The 12,453-nt window shown below is 38.1% G+C and overlaps 2 protein-coding genes across 2 annotated transcripts; both read left to right on the top strand.

Moving 5' to 3' along the window:
* Window positions 1-239: 239 nt before the first annotated feature.
* Window positions 240-4,358, top strand: LOC148587680 (uncharacterized). The gene is made up of 4 exons (XM_088512754.1): window positions 240-922; window positions 1,112-1,673; window positions 2,386-3,306; window positions 3,672-4,358. The coding sequence occupies exons 1-4, from the start codon at window positions 240-242 to the stop codon at window positions 4,356-4,358; spliced, it is 2,853 nt and encodes a 950-aa protein (XP_088368880.1).
* A 4,352-nt stretch (window positions 4,359-8,710) lies between these two features.
* LOC148587679 (zinc finger BED domain-containing protein RICESLEEPER 2-like) lies at window positions 8,711-10,259 on the top strand. Its single transcript, XM_088512753.1, has 3 exons — window positions 8,711-9,997; window positions 10,051-10,116; window positions 10,218-10,259. The coding sequence occupies exons 1-3, from the start codon at window positions 8,711-8,713 to the stop codon at window positions 10,257-10,259; spliced, it is 1,395 nt and encodes a 464-aa protein (XP_088368879.1).
* The last annotated feature ends 2,194 nt before the right edge of the window (window positions 10,260-12,453 follow it).

Genomic DNA, 12,453 nt, shown 5'->3' with positions numbered 1-12,453 from the left:
TTGCAGGTCCAAGCAGAAGGAAATCAAAGAAAGGGTTCTATGAAGTGGAAAAAACGTGCAAGATCAGTGCACCCCCAACCTCAGTCGAGCTTGGATATTCCACGGAGTGGAACTCGGAAATTTGAGGGCCTGATTTGCTCGGAACAGAATAAGGCAAGCAGAAAAAAAGGAAAATAGGCGGGTGCAAACAAAAATGAAAAGCAAGCGGCGGTGGCTGTTGAACAGCCCCGCCGAGAACCATGAGTATATTAAGTTGGAACTGTCAGGGGCTTGGGAACCCCCGGACAGTTCGGGACCTTCATCGGTTGGTGAAGGAGAAGTGCCCCAATTTAGTCTTCCTGATGGAAACTAAACTGCAGGCCCACCGAATGGAATCTATTAAAGTTCGGCTGGGTTTTCACAGTGTGTTCGTGGTGGACAGCATTGGTCGAAGCGGGGGTTTGGCACTTTTATGGTCTTCAGATCATATAGTAGATATCCAAAATTTCAGTCGGCGCCACATAAACGCCGTGGTGAAAGAAGGAGCGAATGGGCAACCTTGGAAAATCACTTGCTTTTATGGCCATCCGGAGGTTAGCCATCGAAAAGAATCTTGGAATCTCCTTCGCCATCTTAGCTCTTTTGACCCAGTCCCATGGCTCTGTTTAGGGGATTTTAACGAAATCCTTGAAAATCATGAAAAATGGGGAGGTGGTCGTAGAGCTAGAGGACAAATGAAAAATTTTCGGGAGGTCCTTCACACTTGCCTGCTGGAGGATATGGGTTACGTGGGATCAGACTTTACGTGGAGCAACAAACAAGGAGGAGAGTTCTTTATAAAGGAGAGGCTAGACCGGGTATTGGCAAATCCCCAATGGCAAGAGTACTTCCCACGCAGACAAGTAGAGATATTAGCGTCTTGCTCATCTGATCATGCACCTATGTATATATGGTTTCGTAGGGGAAGGACGGGAAAGCGCAGGAACCATAGACGGTTTTGGTATGAAACTGCCTGGAAGAAAAAGGAAGTGGCAGGTGTCATTAATCAAGTATGGAGAGTGAAGGAGAATAGATGTGGGGGCTAGGGGTCGGTTGCTTTGAAACTGAAGAAAAGTTGCCATTCTTTACTCAGATGGAAAAAGGCAAACAGGGACCCAACAGAAAATGACATCAAGCAAAATGTGGGTGTGTTGGAAAATCTTCAAGCAGGGGACGGTGAGTGGGACCTGCTACGTATAAAACAATTACAAGAAGACACCCAAGAGAAAATGGCGCAGATGGAGCAAAAATGGAGACAGAGGGCAAAAGAATGTTGGTTGGTGCATGGCGACAAGAATTCCAAATATTTTCATGCGTGCGCCTCACAACGACGGCACAAAAATTTGATTACCTCAATTTTGGATGGTGAGGGGGTGCGACGGGACACATCAATGAGTATCGAAGAAGCGTTCGTTCGACATTTCTCGGATATCCTAACCTCCTCGGGTCCTCGGGGGATTGATGATTGCCTCCATGTGTTATCAACAAGGGTCACGGCTGAGATGAACAGTAGATTGGTCGGTGAGGTGGAAACGGAGGAAGTACGTCAGGCCCTTTTTCAAATGGCACCCATGAAGTCACCAGGTCCTGATGGATTTCCAGCAGCTTTCTATCAAGACCATTGGAACCTGGTGGGGGAGGAGGTGGTACAGGCGGTAAGGAATTTTTTTAATAATGGCCATATTGATCTAGACATAAATTATACACATATTGCACTTGTACCAAAAAAGCAAAACCCTTCGGGAGTTTCTGATTTTAGACCCATTAGTTTGTGCAATGTAGTGTATAAAATCCTTCCAAAAGTTATGGCAAATCGCCTTAAAATTGTATTACCCTTGATTATTTCTTGTAACCAATCAGCCTTTATTCTGGGTCGATTGATCTCCGATAATATTATTGCAGCCTATGAGACGCTCCATACTATGCATTCCCGCATGTATGGGAGGGTGGGCTATATGGCAATAAAGCTCGACATGAGCAAGGCATATGATAGGGTCGAGTGGCTTTTTCTAGAAAAAGTTATGAGGAAAATGGGTTTTGATTGTAAATGGGTCCAACTAGTCATGAAATGTGTCACCTCGGTTTCTTACTCTGTTATTGTAAATGGCTCCCCTACAGGCCTTATTAAACCTTCAAGGGGAATTAGACAGGGAGATCCGCTATCCCCATATCTTTTTATTTTGTGTGCAGAGGTATTGAGCTCTTTGTTACAAAAAGAGGAGCTGTCCGGGAGATTGAAAGGGGTTCCAACCTCCTTTAAGGGCTTGAGATTAAACCATTTGTTTTTTGCTGATGATAGCCTTCTTTTTTGTAAGGCCACTGAGCAGGAATGGAATTATTTAAAAGGGGTATTGGAGTTCTATGAAGAGGCATCGGGACAGCGACTCAATAATGAGAAAACCTCAATTTTTTTCAGCTGCAACACAAAGCCAAGCGACGAAAGAACGTATCTTGGAGGTAATAGGAGTCCCTGATTCTCAGAGATTTGACACGTACCTGGGGCTACCAGCGTTGGTGGGTAAATCAAGAGTCCGGGAATTTCAGCATCTCATTGACAGGGTGAGAAAGAGGATGTCGGATTGGAAGACAAAGTTCCTATCACAAGCTGGAAAGGAGATTTTAATCAAAGCCGTGGTCCAAGCTATCCCAACATATAGCATGAGCATTTTTTTGCTCCCATCCGAATTGTGCAAGGAGTTGAACAAAATGATGCAGAAATTTTGGTGGGGCCACAAGGAGAACGACAAGAAGATCCAATGGATGAGTTGGGAAAGGATGGGGCGAGCAAAAGAATTGGGAGGTTTGGGTTTTAGGGATCTTGTCTGTTTCAATAAGGCCCTTTTAGCCAAACAAGGTTGGAGACTTTTGCAATACCCGGACAGCTTGGCTGCGAGGATTATCAAAGACAAATATTTCCCCTCAGGATCATTCTTGACGGCAAAAATAGGTAACAAACCCTCATTCGCGTGGAGGAGCATTTTGGGAGGCAGGGAACTACTTGAAGAAGGATTATTTTGGCGAATTGGTAATGGAAATTCTATTAGAATCCGGGAAAACAAATGGGTGCCATTGCTGATAATGTTTACCTCACAGACATGCAGCTCACTCATTAGGGAGGATGCGCGGGTGGCCGAGCTGATGGAAGAAGAGCCGGTGCATTGGAACCGACAATTTATTTTCCAGAATTTCGGAGAAGAGGAAGCAAATGCCATTTGCAATCTCCCGATAAGCAGGCACCATAATGAAGATAAGATGATCTGGCGTCCATCGAAATCGGGAGCTTTCTCGGTAAGGAGTGCCTACCACCTAGAAAAAGAGAGAATAGGAAGAGGGAAGGGGGAATGCTCTCAGGGGGTTAGAAATCATGCTGTCTGGAAAATGATAGTTTAAAAATTCCACATTCAGCCCAAACTTTTCTATGGAGGGCGTGTAATCAAATACTTTTGACGAAAGAAAACCTGAAGCGGCGAAAAGTGATTGAAGATGATTCCTGTATTTTCTGCAGTAGAGCCGTTGAAACCACCCACCATATCCTGTGGGATTGTCCATCGTCTCAAGATGTCTGGTATGCGAGTGGCAGGAAGCTTCAAAAATGTATTTCGGGAGGAGATAATTTTTTTGAGTTAGTGGAAAACTTTATGATGACGTTGAAGAAGGAAGATTTAGAGCTCTTTGCAATGACTGCGAAAAGCATCTGGAGGCGCCGAAATGAAGTGGTGCATGGGGCGCTGTTTATCCCTCCTAATGCAGTAGCAAAACAAGCAGAGGACTTTCTACTGCAGTACCAAACAGCAAACCAGAGACAACAGGAATCCACTGTTCGATCAATGGTAACTCAACAAAAATGGGAAGCACCTCAGGCGGGATTTTTCAAGGTAAATTGGGATGTTGCCATTGCTCAAGAAAAGGAACGAATGGGAGTGGGGGTAATCATACGTGATGAGTTGGGAAATACTATCGCAGCACTAAGTCATCCTATTACGGCTCTCCATGATCCAGCCTCAGCCGAAGCAGTTGCTGCACTACGGGCGGTGGAGTTCTGCAGGGAGGTGGGAGTAAACGATGTGATTCTTGAAGGGGACTCATTGCTTGTGGTGAGAGCAATTAGCGATACCCAAAAAAATTGGCTTCCATATGGACAGGTTATAGAAGATATCAAATGGGTATTGGGGTTTCTTAATGGTTGGAGCATTAGACATGTAAAGAGGGAAGCTAATCTAGCGGCCCACGGATTAGCAAAGCGTGCTATAAGGAATCCAGAGACTCAAGTATGGTTGGAGGAGCACCCTAGTTGTATTTCGGAAACTGTAATTTTAGAGCAGATGGCTCTATGTTTGTAAGGCCTAGGCCTGTTTCTACTTTTTTTTTGGAATGAAATGCTTTATCATTTCCCTAAAAAAAAAAAAAAAAAAAAAAAAAAAAAAAAAAATTAGTGTGTGTACAATTAATTAATTAAGATCAAGGGTATAGTATAATTATGTAACTAACATTGTATAGAGTATAAACTATGTTATTATTTATAGGTTTAATGTCCAATGTCCAATTAATTAGTCGATAATAATAATAATAATAATAATAATAATAATAATAATAATCATATTCATAGGTTCAATTAATGTGTGTACAATTAGTTGATTAAGATCAAGGGTATAGTATAATAATAATAATCATATTCATTATAATCAATTAATCATATTAATAATAATAATAATAATAATAATCTCAAGATTCTCAACCGTTTAGACTGTTTAGTATTATTAATAATAATAATAATAGTAATTAATTAATTATTATTAAAATATTAATAATTATCATATTCATAATAATAACTATGTAGTACTACACTACTATGCACACACAGTTTCTTTAGTACTTTAGTTAATTAAACGGTTAAGATTTAATTGATACAAATTTGTATTTAATTTTAACGGTTTAGATCATTTATTGGATAACTATAGAGGCGAGCTCACCTAAAATTACCTATACTAGATTATTCTGATTATTTGAATTTTTGAAATTTTAGTCTTTTTAGACATTTAATCATAGCTGTCCGATTTAATTGGATTTAATTCTAGCCGTTGGATTTAGTAAATGGAATACAGTTGTAATCCATTACGAAGGTGAGAGTTATATGGTGTTGCACATGACACTATGAGCCCACTAATCTAACGTCCTTAATTGAATGATAAAATAAAGATTAAAATAAATGGTCAAGATTATTTATTGGATAAGGTATGGAACCGGTTTCAGCAACACACACACGCGGACGATACACTCAGTCTCGGAAATCTACCCCACGCACGCATAGTCTACGAGTCTGACAACGCGTCAAGACTCTTGGTTTGCATGCAATGGACGACAGTCGTCCAATTTTTTTTTGATTTCATTTAAGCCGTTGGATGCATGTAGTGACGCCAGCTGTTGACCATTTTCTCGCGTAGGATTTATTTGGTGCATCCAAATTTTCGTAAACTTCCCCTGGTTGAGATGATCGAATGACTTAAAATCAATCTTGCACTCGGAGGAATTCATCAACGGCTGTAAGCTCACATGCCCGCATGGTCATCGAGACTGACAGTGTAACAGTCATCTCGGTATGATCACAAGCCATCTCAGCCCTCCAAATTTATTGATGAAATATTGGCCGTTGGATGGTTTAATGGAAGCCAGCTGTAATCAATTAAATCGCGTAGGAGTTATATGGTGTATCGCAAGCTCCATAAGCATGCGCTGAGTTATTCGTTCTAACAAGTGAAATTAAATCTTGAAAATATTTTTAGAATCGACAGACTCTATTAAATAAGCACACCAGATTCAATTACAAACGGCCGCATGTGAATAATGTTTAGGTAAACTAAAGGTTTCGACACGTGGCACGCCCAAATCGATTTAACTAATTCTCTCTTCAAATCCAGCCGTTCATTTATTAAATTTTTTGATCTTTTCGCAAATCTAATGGCTGGGATTCTGGGATTGAAACCAAACGTTTGTAAAGTGTAAACCAAAGTTACCAAACTAGAAACCAATAACCAGTCAAAGTTCAAACCATCACCCTCGTCACTCTCACTCACCCTCGTCGCTCTCTATCTCTCTCTTCATTCCAGTGACCACTACGGCACTACCAGAGACTCGTTTGACGGATTAGTTTTAGGGCTAGATTACTAGGGTGATGGTGAGAGAGAGATGATCCATTGAATGCAGCCTGCTGTGAGCATTCAATGCATCTCCCATCATCGTTGTGGAGTTGAATGCACGTATTCAATCCTTCTCAACCCCCTCCCAACAACCCATTCCTTTCAGATTCTCAATCGAGCCGTTGATGGATCATTTGATATTCATCTAATGGCGTTCTAAGCAGTCGTACTAGTTTTGTGAGAGAAACTCTCTTCAGATATCGCGTGACTCGAACTAGAAGAGGATACTAATTTTTCTCCTATACCGTCCAATCTCGCCGCCAAATCCCCATTTTTTTGTGTTCTTTCAATTTTTTATTTCTTTAAGTCTGTTCATTCAACTGTTTTGTGACATTTTGGTTGTTGACATGTTGTGAATTGTCTTGTGGCAGGTTATCTTCTCCAAGCCCTAGCTCATACCGACGGCAAAGACAAACATGATGGCTATTGATCTGACTGTGACAGAAATGGCAATTGAGTATTGGGCTTTCTGTCATCATATGTTTATTTTTTTATTCATTCCCAAATCCCCTCCCACCCCCCCCCCCCTGGCCCTTTTATACTCGAGTATGAACCTATGATGTATGCAAGTCACTCGGGTTGTTCTTGTTCAGTTGAATAAGTTTGAACTTGTTTGCTCTGGCTTCTAGCTAACAAGAGAAAAAGCTCTGAGAATCTGAAGAGCCTCTCTTAGTCTCTTCTACATTTAAGTTATGTTTTTCTCCTGAACCCTAGTTCCTAACTATTTCAATTTTTTCAAGTCTTTTTTATTTATTCCATTTATTATGTTTTGGCTGTTTGAAAATTTGGTAAACTAATGTTTCTAATTTCTTAATTTCAGGGAGGAAGGTCTATCGAATTTGCAAGCTACAATCCCAATTGGCGTTTGGAAATTGCTTGAGCCTTGAGGTTTTTAAAAAAACTTGCTATGTTAAATTGTTATGTTACTATTTTAGTAATGTTAGAACTATGAATTATTTTTCTGTTTAGTGTTAGAAGTATGATCTATATTCTGTTTAGTGTTATAGCATGAACTGCTCTGTTAAATTGTGATGTTAAGACTTAAGATGTTACTACTTTACTAATGTTAGAATTATGAATTATTTTTCTATTAAGTGTTAGAAGTATGATCTATATTCTGTTTAGTGTTATAACATGAACTGCTCTGTTAAATTGTGATGTTAAGACTTAAGATGTTACTATTTTACTAATGTTAGAACTATGAATTATTTTTCTGTTTAGTGTTAGAAGTATGATCTATATTCTGTTTAGTGTTATAACATGAACTGCTCTGTTAAATTGTGATGTTAAGACTTAAGATGTTACTATTTTACTAATGTTAAAACTATGAATTATTTTTCTGTTAAGTGTTAGAAGTATGATCCATAATATGTTTAGTGTTATAACATGAACTGCTCTGTTAAATTGTGATGTTAAGACTTAAGATGTTCTTATTTTACTAATGTTAGAACTATGAATTATTTTTCTGTTTAGTGTTAGAAGTATGATCTATATTCAGTTTAACATGAACTGCTCTATTAGAAGTAGAACTATGATTCTATTCTGTTAATTTTTGCTGTCTATCTATGATTCTGATTTTCTGAATTTATAAAATGAATTGCTTAAAATTATTTGCTATCTTAGACTTAGAAATCATGATTCTCTATCTCTTTGTGCTATGTTTATCTAATTATCTATGATTATATCACAACTATTATTTATGTTAGTTAAAAATTTGCCATGCTTGAAAATAGAAAGCTAGAAGTTTCTCATCAATTAAATTTTTTAATTAACAGTTATGGAGATTACGAGTCAGTCTATGGAATTGGAAGGTATTGAAGTTGTGATCCCTACACCTGGATCTGTTGAGTCTGGTAGCACTGAAAATAACCAAAACCAACCTGTTAACACTGTTTGTTCTACTGTTGGGGGGGGGGGGGGGGGGGCTGGGGTTGGGGATGGGGATGGAAGTGGCCTGAGTGAGAATGGACAATATCAAAGGACGGAAATGCAAAAGACTTCTAAAATCTGGAATGACTTTGTTTCAGTTACAATAGGGGGAGTTAAAAAATCACAATGCAATTGGTGTAAAAGATTGTTTGTTGTTGGAAAATCTAGTACTACCTCAACCCTAAATAGGTATTTGACTTCATGTGTTAGATATGTGGAGTTTAGTAGTACTAAAAAGCAAAATACTTTGTCATTTGAGCCTAGCAGTGACAATGATAGTGTGGGAAGTCTGACAACTTTTAGTTACAAAGAGAATAGGGTTAGGGAACTTGCTGCCCATATGGTGCTACTTCACGAGTACCCTTTTAATATGATGGATCATGAACTTTTTAATAAGTTCATGAGGGCCTGCACACCCAACTGGAAAAAAAATAAGTCGTGCAACTGTTAGAAATGACTGCATTACCACTTACCAAAATGAAAAAAGGAAGCTGAGAACACTTTTGAAATTGGTTGACAAGGTGAACATCACCACCGATATGTGGACCTCTTGTCAAAGAGTGTCATATATGGTGGTGACTTGCCACTTTGTGGATTCAACTTGGTGCCTCCAAAAAAGAATTTTAAATTTTTGCAATATACCTCCTCCACATTCTGGTGTTGTGATTGCTGATGCATTAAGGAATTGTTTTTCTGATTGGGGAATTGAGGATAAAATTCATACCATTACTGTTGATAATGCTTCAGCTAATGATTCTGCAATTAGAATTACAAAAGATGACTTTGAGTTGAAGAATGCTTTGCTGGTTGGGGGTAAGTTGTTTCATGTTAGGTGTTGTGCACACCTTACAAACTTGTTGGTGCAATCTGGGCTTGTTGAAATTAGGGGTATTATAGATGATGTTAGGCAGGGCATAAAATATATTGTGGCTTCTGAAAGTAGGTTCAATGTCTTTAGTGAGATAGCAAAGAGATTGCATTTACCCTGTAAGAAGCTGATTTTAGATGTCCCCACACATTGGAACATCACCTATATGATGTTGGACACTGCAATTAAGTTTAAAGAAGTGTTCCCTAGGTACCATAGAGTTGAGCAAGCATTTCAGTGGGTTGTAACTCCAAAACAATTGGAAATGGTAGGTAATGTGAACCAGGTTTTGTCAGTTTTCAATGATGTAACCAATGTTGTATCTGGTAGTGAGTACCCTTCTGCAAATCTGTATTTACCTGAGGTTTGGAGGATGAAAGAAGTTTTGATGATCAAGTGTCATGATAGGAATGAGTACATGAGGTCAATGGCAATTAGGATGATTGACAAATTTGATAAGTATTGGGGTGATAGCAATTTGTTGATGTCCATAGCTGCTGTCTTGGATCCTAGATACAAGATGAAGTTGATCAATTTCTGTTTCCCTATCATCTATCCTTTGACCGAAGCTGGTAATCGCATTAACGATGTGTTGGCAGTTCTGAAAGAGTTATTTGAGTCATATGTTTATGCCCATACGGCTTGTATATTGCAAGAAACTACCCAAGTAAATGTTCCTTCTTGTTCTTCCTCGACTGCAATTGTAGGAGATGTGGTGCCCAAAATTTCTGAAGGTCGATCAAGGATTGTTGACCATATAAGAAGTAGTGACATCATCTGGCCCATTAAAGCAGATTTGGATATTTATCTTGAAGAGGATGTCTACATTTGTGGTAAGAATGAGAATGAAGTATATATGGAAACAGATTTTGATGCTATGACATGGTGGAAATGCAATGCCTTGAAGTACCGTATCTTGTCTAGAATGGCTAATGATATCTTGGCTGTTCCCATAAGTGCAGTTGCTTCTAATCCTCCTTCAGTGCTGGTGGTAGGGTTATTGAACCCCATAAAACATCATTATCCCCTGACACTGTTCAGATGCTCTTATGTGGTTCAGATTGGGTGAGAGCACTTCATGGCATGAAGAGAAAATCTACTGGTGAAGTAAGTTTTGTTTATAATTTATGCATTTAGACTATTTAGAGTTGTACTAAATTTTATTTATGTATGAACTGTCCATATTAAATTTATGTTTGTTTTTGTAGAAATTGGTTGAAGTGGAGTTGCCTACAACTACAACTACCTGAATCTGATGTGATGCAGAATTTCAGACAGGGAGTGTATGACTATTACAATCTATTTCAGTCCTTTCCTTGTTTAAGTCTGTAATTTGAATACTTCATTCTTGGATTCAGTCTCCCTTTGCTTATTAAGTCTGTATTTTGATAACTATGTTTTATTTTGAAATGTTTGGATTCAGGCTCACTTTGCTTATTAAGTCTGTATTTTGATAACTATGTTTTATTTTGAAATGTTTAAGTGCTATATTGTACTTTTGCTGGAAACTCTCTTGATCATTTGAGCCTGTTGAGGTAATAACTTTCTTCCTTGTTCATTTAATTGTTTTCATTTTGAAGCAAAAATTTGATTATTTGAACCTCCCTTGACTCATTTATTAAAGGTCAAAGACTTTTTGCGTCTTTGACTAACTAAATGCAAAGGAGTACAAATTTGCTAACAATATTTTTGGTTTGTTTGTGTTTGCAATACATCTTCATTCCTTGGGTCCTTGTCTCTGCTTTTAAGAAACTTCATTAAAAGCTACCACATATTTTCATATGCTAATTACTATTTTTGTATTTTTAAGTTGTTGCATTTTATATACTTGAAAATCTCTAAAACATGTGCTTATAAATATCGTATTTATTTCTTTATGCTACTGATTTGAGATTACTTGTGATATACATCATACACTGGTTTATGCGATTATGCTTATGCTTCTGTGGTTGCTATCTGTTGAGATTAGTTGTAATACACTGGTTTATGGCTTTATGCTACTGCTTCTGCTATATGTTTGTGGCTTGTGAGTTTGTGACTCAATTTCTAATTTATTTTATGCTGCTGCTATCTGTTGAGATTACTTGTGTTTTTTTTACCCAACTGTTATTCTTTATACTTTATAATTAGTAGTTTTGGTTGATTAACATGATTCTATTATTTTGAGTTTTGCATATTTGACTATTTGAGTACATAATGTATTATTCCATTATTATACCATCTATTACTTTCATGTACAATGTACATCACACTTCACTTCTCTGCATGTTTTACTAATTACTATAATTTGATGTACATGTTGATCTTTATTATGTGTGGGTTTAGGTTGTTTGGCTATAGAAAGTCCTTACAAATTTTGTTTTATTTTTAAAGCACCCTAATTATTTAGCAAGAGAGTTATAAACACCAAACGACTAACACCTTTTTTTTTACATGGATTGCAGTGTGGGTGTGGGTCATGGTCAGACTGGTCAGTGTCAACTGGCAAGTAAAACACATTACACATATCTTGTTTGCTGATATCGTCATTGTTTAATTTTATGTGCATTTACTCATCTGATTTTTGAATACTTGCTAATTACTCAATCTTAAGTGATAAAACTCCCTTGACATCTTGCAAGGGAGTTAAAAACATTTAACACATTTCTTTTCTTCATTGAATGCAGTGTGGACAGTGGACTGGTGTGGATAGTTGGTGGCTAGGATGAAGAGTAGTTTCTTTAGATGAATTTTGGCTTTTGCTATAATGCTATTGTAATTTGTACGTTATATTTGTTCTGAATTTTATATTGGTAATATTTGTCCTGAATATAACTTGATCTAGTGAATCTTATTACCTGATTTGTAATTGGCAGTTGGAATAAACTTGGAACATTGTTGAATTGTAAATGTGTTAGAATACAATTCTTCATTGTTAATGTTAATGAGCCTTAAACGGGCCGAGCTACCCATTTAAGGCTCGAAAGGCTTTCTAACCGAGCTCGAGTTCGGGCTTGGGCTCGATTTCACCCTTTTCAAACTTATGTCTCTATCTCGAGCTCGAGCTAAGTCGAGCTAATCGAGGGCTCGACTCGGCTCGCATATTCCCATTACTGATCCCGAGCGTGTCAAATTCGTTAACGAGTCGATCTTGAGCCAAGGGTTTCAAGCTCGGCTCGAGCTCGAGATCGGCTCGTTTCTTGGTCTGTTTAAATGAGCCGGTCCAAGTTTGTCAAAGCTCGGATCGGGTTGGCTCATTTACAGGCCTACTCGTTTGGTTTGTGGGGCCGAACCATAATTTGATGCCCTATGTTGTGTTCAATTATAATTTAGATGATGACAAAGAAAGCTGCAAAAAGACAAATTTATTCTGGCATTTATATGTGCACGGACAATAAAACTAAAATAGAGAAATCCCCATGCTAGCTGGCTAAAGCATCAATTCCTCCTATATTATTAAGCTGC

The sequence above is a fragment of the Corylus avellana genome, chromosome 2 (assembly GCF_965113065.1).
Source record: "Corylus avellana chromosome 2, dhCorAvel1.hap1.2, whole genome shotgun sequence".
Taxonomy (NCBI): Eukaryota; Viridiplantae; Streptophyta; class Magnoliopsida; order Fagales; family Betulaceae; genus Corylus; species Corylus avellana.
This window is presented reverse-complemented; position numbering and strand designations above follow the sequence as displayed.

What these genes read in the sequence shown, in the direction of transcription:
- LOC148587680 (XM_088512754.1), top strand. Translation starts at nt 240, where the DNA reads ATGAGTATATTAAGTTGGAACTGTCAGGGGCTTGGGAACCCCCGGACA. An exon ending in TCATCTGATCATGCACCTAT is followed by an intron (nt 923 to 1,111) that starts GTATATATGGTT and finishes TTCTTTACTCAG; the next exon opens with ATGGAAAAAGGCAAACAGGG. An exon ending in CGAAATCGGGAGCTTTCTCG is followed by an intron (nt 3,307 to 3,671) that starts GTAAGGAGTGCC and finishes ATGACGTTGAAG; the next exon opens with AAGGAAGATTTAGAGCTCTT.
- LOC148587679 (XM_088512753.1), top strand. Translation starts at nt 8,711, where the DNA reads ATGGTGGTGACTTGCCACTTTGTGGATTCAACTTGGTGCCTCCAAAAA. An exon ending in CTAATCCTCCTTCAGTGCTG is followed by an intron (nt 9,998 to 10,050) that starts GTGGTAGGGTTA and finishes GACACTGTTCAG; the next exon opens with ATGCTCTTATGTGGTTCAGA. An exon ending in AGAGAAAATCTACTGGTGAA is followed by an intron (nt 10,117 to 10,217) that starts GTAAGTTTTGTT and finishes TTGTTTTTGTAG; the next exon opens with AAATTGGTTGAAGTGGAGTT.